Consider the following 17,363-nt stretch of genomic DNA (forward strand, 5'->3'; position numbering starts at 1 on the left):
AGTGAACCTAAAGGTGAGCTTTTTGTAGCCGTTAGTTTTAGCTTCAGTCTTAAACTTGTGTCTTTCAGTGGAAGCATATTTCGGTTGGCTTTTTTTTCATTTTGGTCCCGTGTGTTCAGGAGTTTCCCCGTCAAAATGTTGGTTCCTGTTTGTGCAACAGTTTGATGAAGGGCAGCATGAGGAGGCTTCAGCGAGAGGAGACTCCTTCATGTAAGTGTTAATTAAGAGACATAAGACTAAGAGTCATGAATAAAGGAGCATTTTATCAATATATCAGTCGTAAAGCTGATAAAGAAAAAGTCTGCAGTCCACAGAAACTTTTATAACGTGATTTTTAAACTGTTTCCCCAGGTGTGTATGTCTAAACCAGGCAAACTCAGGCTGAGCTGAGTGACTTCAGGCTCTCTGTGCTGGGAATGCTGGTGCTGCCCTCCAGTGGTGATGGTGAGTCACTTGAAAGTGAAGAAATAGAAGTGTGGAGGTCTTGATCAGCATGACATTGAAAAATAATTTAAACTAAAGTATCTCAAATAACAGGAAGTGACCCTGATGATGTCAGAGTGATACAATTTTTTATGTGTTTACTTAGAAGGACTATGGATGTATTAATCCAGGTGCATTATGGGATGTGTAGGATCCGGGTTAATGAGTTTAATTTGTGAGCACTAGACACAGACATGCAGAAATCTGCACAATGAGCAAAACATGTCAGCACTTGATGTAAACTCTAAAAGTTACACGTCAGAGATCAACAGCAGCTTTTGGACACACGTGTTTCAGCCTTCGTCAGCGTTTCACCTGCCCTTGATCCCTGACATTTGATGTTTAACCTTGTCCTTTGGGTCAGCAATGAGATATTCTGGATATTTTGAGCTGAGCGTTTTAAGTGTTTCTTTGCACCAAGAGCTCATCCGTGCCAAGACTTGGGCAGCTGCCATTATGCTAGATGCTAATGTTAAGTGACAGCATCAGAGTCATAGAGTCCGAAACATATCTAATATATTTAGATCTATTAAAACAGATTTACATAAAGCATTTTAAACACCTGGTTTGCTCCTTTAAGAATCAGCTGACATGATACAGAAAGTTTTAGCTTTAGCACCTGTCTGCTAAATGCCGTGAAAATGTTAGCATGTCTGTTTCAAAGGCTTAAAGAAAAGAGATTAGATGCTCCGAGATTCACCTTTTACCTGTTCAGCTGTGACTTTAAGGAAGAGACGGAGCATCCTCATAAATAAACACGTCACCAGGAAAAGCAATTTCACCAACAGCAACAACAAAGTTTTATTATTGTTGATGAAGCTTTGAGAAATCTCTGCTTCACATCAGCAACTTATCTGATCAGGATAACACATCAAGATAAGCTCTGAGATATCTCTTTAAGAGCGATAAAGAGACATTCATCCCGCCTTAAACAACGCATCCTCCAGATAAGCTTCTTTTAACGTGTCTGCAAAACCAGAATACTCTCTATAATTCATACGTCCCCTTCCTCTGTGTCTGCTGAGCCTGCTTCTCTGAGGATCAGGGACTGGAGGAGGAACACTGTCTTCCCACATGAGCTTCAGGGTGTTTGAATCTGCAGGAACCTGATCTGCTGTTTTTGAGTCTTTAGGTAAGCTGGATGAAAAGCAAAAGAGGGTTTAAAGGAACCCAAAAAGTAGATATAAATAAAAAATTAATGAATTAATAAGTAGATAAATTAATAATTAAAACATAAATAAATGATAGATAAATTTAAAAATAAATTAGCTAAATTATATGTCAGTCTAACCCCTTCTCTCACCTTTGTACCTGTCCCGTTGGTGCTGTTATCAACTGTTCAGATAGTGTTTGCTGATAGCTCCTGGTAGATGTCTCTCGCCTGAACCTTAAACTGCTACTCTTTATGTAACTTAGTTTGTAATCTGCCTTGGACACCTCCCAGAAGTCTCTGCACCTTTACCTGGCCTGAGCTACTCTGCCAGCTCCACTATTGGTACAGCTTGCTCTGCTCTGCTCTGCTCGTGCTGCTGCTGCTGCTGAAGCCAGGACACAAACACAGACAGGCTGCACACACTCACTCACACACTCACACACACGCTCAGACAGAAGGAGAACAGGCTGCCTGGCAGATAGAGGGACGCACGGAGGGAAACGCACACTAACCATGAGCTGCTGTAACAGGAGGTGCGGGCTGATAGCCGGAGCGGTGTTTGGGGCGGTGGTTGCCATCCTGGGAGGCATCCTGATCCCCCTGGGGAACATCATCATCACGGGCACAGTTGAGAAGGTAAGGTGCTCAGTTTCAACCCTTTTAGAAAGAGAGCGTGTGACAGAGTGTTTGACTGTGAGTGCGTACGCTGAGATCAAGGTGAATCAGGAGAATTGAGAGGGAAGAGGCGTGCGTTTCAGGAAGCTGGTAAACAAGCTGTGGAGGAAAATATCCAAGTGTGTCTTTTCATCTTGGGAGAAATCATCCTCTTTGATTTCCCATTGGCACTGTGAAAACATATGAACAGTTTTTAGACCTTCCTGATAACCGAGCATCCTCCCTCTTCCTGTATCAGCGGGGCAGCTGGCCTGCTGGCTGTCTTATGAGGAGTGTTAAAAATAGCCTGTCTGTATGTCTGCTGGGTTTAGGAAGCTGTCATTGAGCCTGGAACCACGGCACATGACAACTGGGTGTCCGCAGGGGCAGCAGTGTACAGGCAGTTCTGGTTCTTTGATGTTGGAAACCCGATCGAGGTCTTGGACTACGGAGCAGACCCTGTGGTGGTGGAAAAAGGGCCGTACACGTACAGGTAAGGCTGTCATTCTGGAGGCAGTGAGTTCATCCCTCCTCTGATGACAAGTCTGAATCAGATCTTTCTCCCTTCAGGACTCGATATCTCCCCAAAACGAACATCACGTACAACTCAAACAACACCGCCTCCTTCCTGCTGCCTCTGGGCGCCATCTTTGAACCGTCCATGTCGGTGGGACCAGAGGAGGACAAAGTCACCGCTCTGAACCTGGCTGTGGTGGTGAGTGAGTCTGACCCGCTGCGTCCTGGTTCCTGACGTGACTGGATGTTAATGTGCTGCAGGGTCCAGGCCAAAGTGGGCTGGTGCCAGATCAGGCTGTGTTACTCTGTGGGACTCTGCAGTGATCACCTGTTTTTAAAGGTGGTTTCCAACCTTTCTGCTCTGTGACCCTCTGGGTGTTAAAGCTGCTTCAAACAGAGGATCACTCGGGTATCGTCTGATATATGTGGGCTGTGATTAGGGCTGCAGGTATCGAATATTTTAGTATTCGAGTATTCTACTGGAAATTCCATCGATTAATCGAGTAATTGGAGTTAAAAAGCAGTTATTTTTCAAATGAAAATTTGTTTCAAGCAAGTGTAAAATCAAGTGACTTTTGATGATAAATTCCAAGTTCCGTGCGATCTGATGAGATATGAGATACAAGCAGCTGATGCAGATCAATACATGCTTTCATATCAGTCTCCAAACTCCAGAAAAGAAGCTAGATTTGTTGCTAGTCGCTATTTTGAAAAAGAGGTGGCTTGAGGGGTCTGAAAACTCTCTAAATATGGCGTCAGCTCCATTTGAAATGCCACTTTTTGAGCTTTTTTAAAATTAAACGATTCCTCGAGGCGGAGAAAATTCCTCGATCATTTTTTGTAATCGAGTACCTCGAGGAATCATTTCAGCTCTAGCTGTGATTTTTGTGACCCTTAGAGGGCCATGACCTTCAGGTAGGAAACAGGTGCGGAAGACGGCGTTTTAAAGAAGGATGTGATTGCTACATTGTGTATGTGGTCACACTCAAGCTCAGGAAGAGTTTCAGATGAGCTGGAGCTGCTAAAATGCTCAGTTGTGTCTGTGTTTGTGGGGACAAACTCTCCATCCATTGTGACCCACATTTCAGCTTACATGGGGACAGAGAAGGACTCTTACAGGATCAGATCTTGAGCTTGTAACCAGTCCGAATGAAGAGCTGGAGAGGATTAATATGACTGGTGATATGGAATATTTGGCTTAACTTTCATCACTTTGGGTGAATCACTGCTGGGTTTCATGCCTCATTTGTTTTCTGATTCACAGCCTAACAAACATCATGAGTCATTCAGTAAACACTGGGGTGAGCTGGTGAGGAGAACAACGCTCAGAGTGAGACGTCTTAGCTAACCAAGCACCAGTTAGCAGCTTGTGAGCTGCTTAATCAAACACTGACTCTTTGTAACGGCATCAAACTGGACTTTTTAAAAACACCCATCATTTGTCACTGAAGTGAAGGTGTTGTCCTGTGGATCACTGTGATAAACCTGTTGAGTCCTGTCAGGGTATTAAACTGGCTCTTGGGAGAAGGTGCTGGGAAGTTTTCAGTAGCAGTTGGTCCTGGTTTGGTTGAGATGATTTACACTGCAAAAAACTTAAAATCTTATGAGGTGATTTTGTCCTGTTTTCTTTTTAGACTTAATATGAGCCACATTAACTTGACCAGTCCAGAAAAACGTCTTATTTCAAGTTATTTAAAGAGAAAAATTAGGTCTGAATTGCTTGAAACAAGTAAAAAAAAAAATCTGCCATTGGGACAAGAGAAAACTTACTTGTATCAAGACATAATTCTAGTTTCAAGCAAATTTTCTAGCAAATTTTTCTTGTTCCATTGGCAGATATTTACATCCGCCAAGGAGGTTGTGTTTTAGGAGAGTTTGTCTGTTTGTCTGTGAACAACATAACTCAAAAAGTAACGAACAGATCTGGATGACAGGTTCAGGAAATGTTCAAAATGGGATAAAGAAGAAGTGATTAAATTCTGGAGTTGATCCGGATCACTATCTGGATCCAGGACTTTTCTAAAATATTCTTTATTATTGTGAGTTAGGGCCGTTTTCACCATATGTGTATATAACTCCATGATAAATGGTCGGATTGCTTTGCAAAACAATACAAGACAAGGTCACCATAATTTCTGACAGATGTAAAAGTACGATCCAGATCCTGGCAATATTCTGGATTCTAAGATCTGGAATATGAAACATGTACTGGGTCATCATCATTTTCAACACTGTCAGGAAACAAATTATCGTTCAAACCTGCAACTAACACCAAATTGTAGCAGACAGTCTGCTGAAAGGGAGTATAACATTAAAGTAAGACTTAAGTGTTGGTGACAATCACAGTATGCTTGGTGGAGGTCTGTGCTCTCTGAGGGCTTTTCTAGCTTTTTACTTGTTATGGGAAATTCAGATCTAATTTTTATCCTTAAACAACTTGAAATAAGACATTTTTCTGGACTGATCAGTTGAATGTGGCTCATATCCAGTATAATATGACGATTTTTATGTAAAATAAGACAAAAACACTTGATAAGATTTATTTTTTTTGCAGTGTAGTAGAGTTCCTGGTCTGACTTTAGGTCTTGTGGAGAGTACAGGATTGTGGGACCTCAAAGGGAGTCCTGCACACAGCGATGGGATCATGTTAGCACAAGGCTCAGGTTTTTACTTGAAGGAAAGCAGGGACAGCCACACTGCAAAAAACTGAAATCTTATCATGTGTTTTTGTCTTATTTGAAGAAAAAAATAGTCTTGTAATACTCGATATGAGCAACATTGAACTGGTCACTTCAGGTAAATGTCTTGTTTCAATGATTCACAGATTTATTTACAGAACTTTTCTCTTGCTCCATTGGCAGATTTTTTGTACTTGTTCCAAACAATTCAGACCTCATTTTTGTCTTTAAATGACTTGAAACAAGACATTTTTCCGGACCAGTCAGGTGAATCTGGCTCATATTAAGTCAAAAAAGACATTTTCTACTGAAAATTAGACAAAAACGCTTGATAATATTTCAGCTTTTTTCAGGCTCAGACCTGAGGCTGACAAGACTACTGGCTTCATTACTCTGAACATTTCCACAGGAGTAAACATAAAGCAGTTAAACAAACATCAGGGTCCAAACAGTTTGTGGACAAACCCAGATTTACTCAAGTGTTTGAAATCGTTAACCCTGTCAAAACCAAAGCTAAGCAGAAATTATCAAAGAAAACAGTCTTTAATATCTTTGATTTAATAAACAAAACAGACAGCAGGGTACTATCTTTATTTTGTCTCTTAGTCTTTTACTGGAACATAGTGACTGTAGGCAGCTAGCTTTATTCTCATTTCTGCTTCACTTTGGTTTTGACAGAGTTAAAGATTTCAAACACTTGAGTAAATCTGAGTTTGTCCACAAACTGTTTGGATACTGATGTTTGTTTGACTGCTCCATGTTTTTCCAGAGTCTGTGTTTTTGAAATCTCTGGACTACAGACGAGCTGACAGCTGCAGAGTCAGCGAGAGCCACAGTCACAGATTCACAATGAGACCAGGGACCAGTTTGAAACGTAGCTCCATTCTCTCCAAACACTTGTCTGAACGTGGCGCTAACACCTTCTGAAAACACTTTAATCTATGATTTAATGTCTGGTTCAAAGCACCTACAGCCGGATCCAGAGGAAAAGGGTATCAGCTGGAAGAAAACATGAAAGTTTCACAGAGATATTCACTCATCCTGGTGTCTCTGATGCTAACCAAATAAACGCTTATCTTTGTTATCAGTTGAATGGTACAAAACGACTCAAGTTTGTTTACCTGAGGTTTATATTTTAATTAAATTCTTTATTATGAGCATAAAGCTCCAATTACACAGCGACAGAGAAAGAAACATGGTCATAAATAACTTTTCCTTTGACAATCCTTTCAGAATTCACCTAAATTCAAAAATTATTGTTATTATCTTTTTATCTTTGTCATCTCTGAAGACAGTTAGTAATATCTTTGACCTGTGTCTGACACCGACGTGCTGATGGTCATTAAAAAACAGCTGAGAAATCATAACAGCACAGATCAGGGTTAGGGTTTATGGCTCTCAGACCACGTCTCTGCAGACCTGATAGGGCTCCAAAGATAAGTCTCAGTATGTAGCAATGAAAGGAAACAAATGATATAACAGCCATAAAGAAGCTTATCTCCCAAAGCAACAACAGCACTTATACATGTATACAGTGGGGAAAATAAATATTGAATGCGTCAACTTTTTTCTCATTACATTTATTTCCAAAGCTGCAATTCAAACAAAATGTCTACCAGACATTGGTATTAACTCAAATAATCCACACATGAAAAGAAATTATGATGTTCACGTCCATAGATAATGATAATGTGGAATTAAGTGCGATAACACAGGAAAAAAGTATTGAACACACCATGGAAAGGCTGTATACTTTGGCAAGGAAATGCACCATACCACCTGAAATCTTTCAGTAATTATTACTTGAACTTCCAATTAGTGCAAACCAACATCAGCTGGGCTAGAGCAAATTGATGTTCCCATAAAAAAGGTCGTTTCTTCACCAAGCAGTTTAATACCACACACCTCATGATGGGTAAAGGCAAAGAGCTCTCCGAAGACATTCACAACCTGATTGTTGCTCAGCATCAGAATGGAACTGGTTACAGACTTATATCAAAGCACCTGAATATTCCAGTCAGCACCGTTGGGGCCATTATTCACGAGTGGACGAAGCACCACCTTACCATCAACAGGCCACGCACAGGAGCTCCTTGAAGATTTCTGACCAGGGAGTCAGAAAGATAGTCAGAAGAGTACTCAACGAGCCAAGGACCACCCTGAAAGTGCCCCAGAAAGGCTTGGAGGCAGCAGGTACAATTGTTACAGAGAAAACAGTAAGCAATGCACTCCACCGCCATGGCCTCTATGGATACTCAGTCTGCAAGACTCCGATCCTCAAAAAATGGCATGTTGAAGCTGGTTTAAAGTTTGCTAAACAGGATCTTGACAAGCCTGTAGAATACTGGGAGAATGTTGTCTGGTCAGATGAGACCAAAATTGAACTTTTGGGCTGCCATACTACATACCATGTTTGGAGGAGAATTGGCACTGCACATCAGCCAAAAAACACTAAACCAACAGTGAAGTTTGGAGGTGGAAGCATCATGGCATGGGGCTGTTTCTCATCTCATGGTGTTGGCAAACTTCATTTAACTGACGGAGCAATGAATGGAGCCATGTATGGGGAAATTCTTGATATGAATCTGCTGCCATCCACCAGGATGATGAAGTTGACTCTCAAATGATTTCAAAAAAGAAAATCAATCAGTCAGAATGGCCTAGTCAATCACCTGACTTCAATCCAATTGAACATTTGTGCAAAGAACTAAAGAAAAGGGTTCACCAGAGGGCACCAAAGAATATTCCAGATGTAAAGACAATCTGTGCAGAGGAATGGGCCAAAATCACACCTGAACAGTGTGGGCGATTAGTTAAAACATACAAGAAGCGTCTGGAAGCTGTCATTGCAAACAAAGGCTTCTCCACTAAGTATTAGATGAGTCTCAGTTAGCGTGTTCAATACTTTTTTCCTGTGTTATCGTACTTAATTCCGCATAATCATTATTTATGGACCTGAACGTTGTGATTTCTTTCAGTGCGTGGATTATTTCAGTTAATACCAATGTCTGGTAGAAATTTTCTTTGAATTGCATCTTTGGAAATAAATGTGATGAGAAAAAAGTTGACGTGCTCAATACTTATTTTTCCTCACTGTATGTTAATCATGATGAAGCTGTACTTTATAGCTTTACATATTTTTAGGCTTCATCACATTTTCATGTTTCCTCAGGGAGCTTATGCCATGATCCCCACAGTACTTCATGGACAGGTGGAGAAGCTGATAAAGTCGAGCAACTCGTCGCTGTTCCAGCGCCGCACGGTCAAAGAGCTGCTGTGGGGTTACACAGACCCCATGTTGAAATCGTCGATTGGGCTGTTCGCTCCTGTAAGTACACGCAGATCATCTCACAACATTAACTCTATGCTTAAAGATGACCAAGCAGACATCTGGATTCACACTACATTATTTCCTCAGTACAACGACACTTTCGACGGCTTATACAACGTCTTCACCGGGAAGGACGACATCACCAAAGTGGGAAAAATCGATAGATGGCGCGGAGAGACGTGAGTCGGATCAGAAATGAAACAAAAGAAGAAACTTGTTTATAAACAGATATTAAAGACTGATTATTTCTGTTTGTTCAACAGAAAGTTGAGTTTCTGGGATGACGTGTACTGTAACATGATCAACGGGACAGGTACGTCTTCATCCAGCACAGATCAGTTTCCTACAAAGCTCCATGAGGTCTGAAATCACAGCTGGTCTCTCGTCTTTCTCTCAGATGGTTCATCCTTCGCTCCCTTCGTGGACAAGAACAAGCCCCTCTATTTCTTCTCCTCAGACATCTGCAGGTGACAGTTTTATTTTGAAGATCTCAGACAGGGCATTTAAACAGCTTTTGAACCTTTCTCCAATGACCACTAGAGGTCAGAGCTTTCCAAAGCACACAGAGCAGATGAGGGTCAGGGGAAAGGAGGAGCTGTGAACCAGTCCCTGTGCTCTTTGGCCTCCAGGTCTGTGTCAGCTGGCTTTGAGCAGAGCTTGGATCTGAAGGGGATCGAAGTGTACCGCTTCACCCTGCAGCCCGACACGCTGGCGTCCCCCACGATCAACCCGGACAACCGGTGCTATTGCAGAGACCCCAAAACCACCAGGAACTGCACCATGGCTGGGGTTCTGGACATCAGCTCCTGTCAAGACAGTCAGTTTGGATTTCTTTCTTGAACAATGCAAAGATCTTACAGCAGCCAGCAGCTCAAATCCTCTGTTTTCTGGTGTCCCAAACAGGAAAGCCCATCTTCATCTCCCTGCCTCACTTCCTGCATGGCAGCCCTGAACTGAGGGAGACTGTGCGAGGACTCTATCCTGATGAGGAGCACCACGTCACCTACATGGACGTGGAACCGGTAAGAGACTGTAGACCAGGGGTAGGCAACCTGGGCAAGGGTGCTACAACTGGCACGCGAGGCTATTTATGTTGGCACACAGAGAATAATTACAATGAGGCTGATTGGTATCAATATCGGCCGATATTAACTCATTGGCTGTCAGCCATTTTCAGAGCATCTTGAACGATCTTTCAAGACCCAGATAACATTGTTTTCAATGACTATGTAAACAACAAAACTATGTAAGAAGAGAGGACTCTCTTCTTTTGTGTCTCTCTTCCTGTTTTTGATTCAAAACACATACAAAACATACTTTTTCAGATCACGTTCATCTTGTGCGCTTCATCCTTTGATTCTACCTTTTTCACAGTTTGAGTTAAAGTGGAGAGAGCTTGAGTTTAAAATATGTTATGCTGTTAATAATAATTGCCTGGTTTGTAGGAATACTGGCAAGTTTGATGAGTTAATTTAGTCAGGATATTGTTTTGATTTGTGATCCTTATTTCGATCACATGGGGACCTTATATGTGATCCAAAAGCAACTGTCACCTCCTTATATGGAAGGAAAACAAGTTTGAAAATAAAGGGAGATACTGAACAATTCAATTTGCATGATTTTCAGTATGTTCAAAATTTGAACAACTCAGATTGTTTTTTTTTTTTTACCAATATTTGTATCTGTAAATATCGGCCATAACAGCAATATTAATATCAGATATCGGTATCGGCCAAAATTTTCATACCGGTGCATCCCTAACGAAAACTATTGTATTGTGTTCTATTTACTACTACTAATACACTATAAATAGCGTAAAAATTTAATAAATAATGTTAAATCATACATTTGAATCATGACATTACAAGTAAGCAAATGTGACTTGCAAGTAGGGATGGGTACCTTTCACATTTGAAACGATACAGTACAGATGCCCGGTACCTGGCAATCAGTACCGGTACTCAACGGTACCCGTTTTTGGTCCTTTTTTTGTATTTATGTGGTAAAAATATCAATTTGTTTAACAATAAAATCTATTTTTCTTTTTCGGTTTAACATATTTATTCTTCAATATTAAACCTTGCAATTTTGTTTACATGTCCAGTATGGAAAATCCCCTCCTCTTCAACTCCCTCACAGTCACAAGGATGCATTTGGGTACCTAAACATGGTACCTTTTGATTTTACATGAATCGGTACCCAGTACTTTTGGCAGAATTTGGTCAGTACCTATAAAAGTACCTGATTGGGTACTCATCCCTACTCAACCGTACCAATTTTTGGTCCTTTTATGTGGTAAAAAATAGCAATTTGTTCAATATTTAAGTATGAAAAATTTTCAATTTAACACATTTATTTCTGAATATATAACCTTATAATGCTGTGTTCATGTCCAGCATGGAAAAATCACCTACTCTTTGACTTCCTCACAGTCACAAGGATGCATTTAGGTACCTAAACATGGCACCTTTTGATTTTTTGTGAATCAGTACTCAGTAATTTTGACAGAATTTGGTCGGTACCTATAAAAGTACATAATTTGATACCCATCCCTACCTGTAAGTGTGTCACAGCAACTCTCTTGGGAGTTCAGTCTGTTAGCTATCCCATCCATTTAGTCAATTTATTTATTATAGCAAGCAAACCAAGTTCTTGTTGCTCTTTCCAACATTTGGACAAGGAAGTATGGATTTATTGCCGGAGATGAACTGAGATAGCGATATGCACACTCTGCTGTTAGAGTGTGGTATGTAGGACATCAGATGTGCAGCGTCTTTTTGAGACCGAATACAAAAAAAGCTTCAGAGATGAGCCAGATAAATTGGACTGTTAGCACAATGCTGCTAACAAAGTAAAACATTGAAAACTTTCTGTACTATTACAAACTGGGCAACAGAAAGAAGTTATACTATTTCTCACTGCAAGGAAAACCATTCGCTTGCTGGAGATACAAAAATGAAGACTTTCCTATAAACTGTGGATGATTTTAAGACAGACGGAAGTATTGGCACTTTGAGCATGAGTGTATTTTGAAGTGGCACGAGTCTTGGAAAAGGTTGCCTACTCCTGCTCTAGACCTTAAGGTTTATGGAAGTAGCTTTAGCTCCAATGCTAACTGCTCCTTTTGTTTCAGATGACGGGGTTCACGCTTAGGTTTGCAAAGAGAATTCAAGTGAATATGATGTATGGACCTTCAAAAATCATCACGTGAGTAAAGCTCAAACTTTAAAGAGGCAGGTTTTCAGGATAGTTTGCTTCTTTAATGAGCATCATGTCTTAAAAAGGCTAGCCTAGCTTAGCATTGAGCCCAAACATGGAGCATTTTATGATGATTATTCATTTGGATGTTTGTGTTTTTATGGTAAATAGGTTGTTTGGGATGTTTGTGACAGGGACACCTCCTCACAGGCTCAGATCCGAGGAGACAGTTTTGTGATTTCAGAAGTTGAAATCTGTCTCTCCTAGCTCTTCCATTTCTTTTAAATTTTTGTCTGAACTTAATATTCAGCAGAGCAAAGGACTCTGAAAAATTTCCAAACAGACATCAGGGTGTTAACATGTCTTCTGGCTCTCAGCAGGAAAATAAACCATCACATTTCCCAAAATATCACTCCCTCCCTCCCCGTCTTTTGTGTACATGTCTCTGCTGTCAGTGTCAGACAAAGGGAAACAGCAAGTTAGAGACAGACTCATGCGCTGAATACTGAGTGATAAACTCTTTCCACAGGGTGCTGAAGAAAGTCAAGGATTATACCATATTCCCCGTTGTTTGGATGAACGAGGTAAGAAGAAAAAGTCTGAGCCCTGCAGGCATGAGGTGTTTATCCCGGTGGCTTGGCGTGCATGTTAATCAGACCCGTCTCTGTCTCTGCTCTCTGTACAGACGGCTTCACTTGATGACGAAACAGCTGATATGTTCAAGAAAGAGCTGATCTCACGGATCACTATATTGGAGCTGATACAGAAGGCGTTGTTGGGAGTAGGCCTGAGCATCTTCGTCGCATGTCTCCTCTCTTTCGTCGTCTTAGAAAAATGCAGTCGCCATGGGAAGATAGTGTGAGTGTGTCATGCTGAAGTTTGTGTGTGGGTTGAAGAGCACAGTGCATTTAAGCTGCTACGGGACATCAAACCTTTTGATAGAGACTTGCACTTTTTGTAATTTCAATGTTATTTATAATGTCGAGCCTCCTTCAGCAGGAGGGGGTGGATAACTGTGATTTTTGCAAAGCTCAAGAGCTGAACTGCTTTGCTGAGTATGATTTAAAATGCAAACACTGTAACTTTGACTCAATCAGGGACTTCTGAGGGTAACAGATGGCGACTCCTCTTAAATGTCCGGTTTGAAACCAACACAGAGGAAAAAACTGTTTGACATCCTATGAAAGAAATGTACAACGTAATCTCACGCAAATGTTCCTATACTTTGCCCAACAGGTGTTTTGGAAATGAATAAAAGCTGAAAAGGAGTTTTTGATTTGTCACATTAGATTGTTTCTTAACGTTCCTCCCCTGAGCTGAAACATGGCACAGACTGGATTATTGGGTTTCTTTTTCTCAGTGAGCGGCCCATAAATCAAAGAGAATCAATAAAGCTGCCTGAGGGATGATAACAGTGAGTTTTTATTTATGATTAGAAACAACACCTTTGTCTTCTTCATCTTCTTCTTCTTTGAGGTAGTGAATTTTTCTTCTGATTGCTAAAGTCTACAAAGTCACAGCTGAAGAGTTGATCTTGAAAACCTATTTTTTTCCAGACCACTCTATAAAAAATAGACCCTACTGCCATTAGCCTCTAGCTTACATGAAGTTATCAGGCATCTCGTGGTCTGTGATTCGATATTTAGACAAATTAAACAGATTAAACAGAAAGTTTGCCTTCTGGGGATTTCTCCTAGCTAAGCTAAATGTAGCCCAGTAAAGCTAACACAAGCTAAGCACATGCCAATTCTAGCCTATTTGTAAACCAAAGGTTTTTGGTTTGTTTGGTAAAAATCAGTGTTTTGAAAACCAGGAAGAGACCTAAAGTCAATAAGGTTATAATCATTAGAAAAAGTAAATAATTTTATTATTACTAACGGTTTACATCCTGCTAACAAACAACTAACAAGCCATTTACAAATGGTTAACAAACTGCTAACATCCTGCTAACACATGGGTAACGAACACTTCCAACTTATTAACAACCTCTAACAAACCACTTACAACCTGCTAACAAATGGCTAAAAAAATGCTTTCAACTTGCTAACAACCTTCATACACGTGACTAAAAAACACCTTAGCTTGCTAACTACCTGCTAAGAAATGGCTAACAAACCACTTTCAACCTTCATACAAATGGCTAAAAAAAACACTTGCAACTTGCTAACAACCTGCTAACAAATGGCTAACAAACCACTAACAATGTGCTTACAAATGGCTAAAAAACACATACAACCTGCAAACAAATGGCTAACAAACCACATACAACCTGCTAACAAACTGCTTACAAAACCACATACAACTTGCTAAAAACAAAATAACAAATGGCTAACAAACCACTTACAACTTGCTGACAACCTGCTAACAAATGGCTAACAAACCACTCACAACATGCTAAGAAATGGCTAACCAACATAACTCGCTAACAACCTACAAGGAATGCTTAACAAGCACTTATTACTTGCTTACAACCTGCTAAAAAATGGCTAAAAAACTACTTACAACCTGCTAACAAATGGCTAAAAAAACGCTTTCAACTTGCTAACAAACTGCTAACATATGGCTAACAAACCACATACAACCTGCTAACAAACTGCTTACAAACCAGACTCAACTTTTTAAAAACAAATTAACAAATGGCTATCTAACCACTTACAACTTGCTGACAACCTACTAACAAGTGGCAAACAAACCACTCACAACATGCTAAGAAATGGCTAACAAACACTTATGACTTGCTAAAAACCTGCTAAGAAATGGCTAACAAACTTCTTTCAACTTGATAACAAATCACATACATGACAATAACAAAATGCTATATATTAAATCACTATCAAACCACTAACAAACAACATGCATTAAACTGCTTACAATTTGCCTACAACTTACAACTTCTAAAAACCTACTTACAACCTGCTAACAAACTGCTTAAATCTGCTTAGGAGCTGCTTATTTCCTTTAAAAACCCCTGACAAGCAGCTTACAAGCTAAGAACAAGCTCCTTCCAAACTGCTGTTCTTCTGCTAGCTTCTGACCAGCTGCTAACAAGCTACAAGCTGCAAATGCTAATAGTATCTCCATCCACAGATAAAAAATGGGTCTGATTTTTCTCTCAGCTGTAGTCAGAAAGGAAATTACCATTATTCCTAAAACGTCGCAGTGCCAGATGTTTCTGTTGAGTAAAACACGCCAAGGTCATGAGATTGGCATCGCAGCGTGAGGATGAGTCAGCCAATCACAGACAGAGAGAGAACAATGATCATCAGAAACAACAACCCTGTCGGTTAAAGTGATATTAATCTGAACAGGTTTATTCAGGAAATCGTGACATTAATAAATACACAGATTCACAGGAAGCTGCTGCTCACAGGTTTAAGAAACACAGAGCAGAAACATCGTAAACATCCTCCAAATAAAAATAAAACTGTTAACTCTACGATTTGCAGATTCAGTCACAGACGCTGGAAAAAGCTGAATTTATGTACAGAAGGAAACATTTTCACAAAACTCAAAATACTCTGTACACAAGCAAAGACAGGTCTCTATCTACAGAACGGTTTTCACAAGCATCAGGTGGTTTGGACGTCGGGAATCTTTACTGGAGAAAGTTGAATGACTGAGATCTTTGAGAGGATTTTATCTTTTCAGCACCTTATGAACTTATTTACAGGTTTAACACTGAAGATTAAATGTTCATATCAGCTGGATTAACCCTTCAAAGATAATCCAGGAAAGGAGTTAGAGGCTTTTTATCACAGATGATTTTTTACAAACATGCTTCAGAAAGTAAAGAATTTCCTCAGAATGCACGCCTAAAGAAAGGGAATAAATACAGTTGATATGAAATGTTTTCTACAGTTTTTATTCTTCTGATAATGTGAGCTTTGTTCTTCTAAATTAACATGAGTCTGACCTTTGAACTGACTCATTTTAACTTGTGATAAAACTCTTTTTATGAGTCTGCTGGCCATCTGCGCTTCAGTGAACACTGCTGTTGTGGGCAGCCGGTGCAGCTGTCGGCCTGAGAGGGAAAAACTTTTCTCTTTCTCACATTTTGACCTTTACAACCTTTATTTTCCATTTTCACTGAGCTGAGCTGGTTTTGTTAGTCCAAGCTGACGTAGTAATGCGAGTCGGATCTGGAAAAGAAAAGTTCAAGTGTAATACTTCTAGGGGGCGCTGTTACATACATGCATCTGTCTGCCTTTAGTACCATTTAATCTCAGAGGATGATTTAAGACATCTTCCTCTTTTTAACAGAAGAAGTCTGAAGGTCTGACCACAGTTCATGAGCCGCACTCTGAACGGGGCTTTGTTTAGTTTCTTCAGCAGATGGACGGCCTGTGCATGCAGGTGCACGTGTGTTTGTGCAGGTCACAGCCGTCCGGTCACAGAACCTCATGCAGGAATCCCCACAAACACCTCCTCCTCCTCCTCTGTAAAGTTTTATAGTTTGAGATGAAGGTTGGAAAATGAGGTCTTAAAAAACAGTCCGTTAGTCTGTGTTCACACCTCTGGGAGGTGGTTACGCCGGTTGCGGCTCTTCCTCCGGTCCAGTAGGGGCTTCAGCTTGGCCAGGTCCCCCCTCAGAGGTCCAGGTGGTGCCGGCGGCTGCTGCAGCTGTCTCTGCTGCAGCTTCTGGAGCTCCTTCCTCTCTTTGCAGTACTGCTGCACAGCCAGGCTCTCGGCTGGACTGAAGGCTGCCAAAAGGGCCTTCGGGTGCAGAGAGCTGGCCCAGGCCCACGGAGACCGCTGTTTGTCCGTCAGCACGCTCACCATGGCCTCGCTCAGCACTCGCAGGCGGATCTTGGCGACGGTGCGTTTGAAGCTGTTCTCTGTGGTCAGGCAGTAGTAGAGGCCCTGGTCGGACAGCTGGACGGAGCGGATGAGGAGGCCGTGCTCGGTGGAGAGGACGCGGTCGCTCAGCTTCACCTGAGGGGGAAAAGTGACATAACTTTGTCCTAAAGGTGGACGATTGACATTTTTACAAGAGTTGAGTCTCTGCTCAAACTTTGTCCTTGAATAAAATTTAAGAAGTTCAACGATGGCTCACGTCTCACTGCAAAAAACTGAAATCTTATCAAGTGTTTTTGTCTTTTTTTTAAGTAAAAATTGTCTTATTATACTCATTATGAGCCACTCTCAACTTATCAATCCAGAAAAATGTCTTGTTTCAAGTTATCAGAGTACAAAAATGAGGTTTGAATCGCTTGTAACCAGTAAAAAAATCTGCCAATGGAACAAGAAAAAATTGCTTGAAAATTTCCTTGAGACTAGAATAATGTCTTAATACAAGTAATTTTTCTCTTGTTCCATTGGCAGATTTTTTTTACTGGTTACAAGCAATTCA

At 40.7% G+C, this 17,363-nt stretch overlaps 2 protein-coding genes across 2 annotated transcripts in view; one reads left to right on the forward strand and one right to left on the reverse strand.

The window, feature by feature from the left end:
• The first annotated feature begins 2,005 nt into the window (after positions 1-2,005).
• On the forward strand, positions 2,006-13,398 carry cd36 (CD36 molecule (CD36 blood group)). The gene is made up of 12 exons (XM_074697848.1): positions 2,006-2,272; positions 2,623-2,783; positions 2,861-3,005; positions 8,657-8,812; positions 8,903-8,994; positions 9,079-9,128; positions 9,213-9,282; positions 9,445-9,632; positions 9,719-9,837; positions 11,949-12,022; positions 12,543-12,597; positions 12,699-13,398. Exons 1-12 carry the CDS (start codon positions 2,150-2,152, stop codon positions 12,873-12,875), a joined length of 1,410 nt encoding a protein of 469 aa, XP_074553949.1. The 5' UTR covers positions 2,006-2,149; the 3' UTR covers positions 12,876-13,398.
• Positions 13,399-15,302: 1,904 nt separating this feature from the next.
• sema3c (sema domain, immunoglobulin domain (Ig), short basic domain, secreted, (semaphorin) 3C) overlaps positions 15,303-17,363 on the reverse strand; it is a 47,158-nt gene continuing 45,097 nt past the window's right edge. The window contains exon 18 of the mRNA XM_074698209.1: positions 15,303-16,945. Coding sequence (XP_074554310.1) covers positions 16,520-16,945 — 426 coding nt within the window. The 3' untranslated portion in view covers positions 15,303-16,519. The remainder of the gene's footprint in view (positions 16,946-17,363) is intronic.

This window comes from Halichoeres trimaculatus, unplaced genomic scaffold, assembly GCF_033239565.1.
Source record: "Halichoeres trimaculatus isolate MK-OKI-2021-1 unplaced genomic scaffold, fHalTri1.1 fHalTri1_scaffold_21, whole genome shotgun sequence".
Classification (NCBI taxonomy): Eukaryota; Metazoa; Chordata; class Actinopteri; order Labriformes; family Labridae; genus Halichoeres; species Halichoeres trimaculatus.

What these genes read in the sequence shown, in the direction of transcription:
- cd36 (XM_074697848.1), top strand. Translation starts at nt 2,150, where the DNA reads ATGAGCTGCTGTAACAGGAGGTGCGGGCTGATAGCCGGAGCGGTGTTT. An exon ending in AAAGGGCCGTACACGTACAG is followed by an intron (nt 2,784 to 2,860) that starts GTAAGGCTGTCA and finishes TTCTCCCTTCAG; the next exon opens with GACTCGATATCTCCCCAAAA. An exon ending in GGACCTTCAAAAATCATCAC is followed by an intron (nt 12,023 to 12,542) that starts GTGAGTAAAGCT and finishes CTCTTTCCACAG; the next exon opens with GGTGCTGAAGAAAGTCAAGG.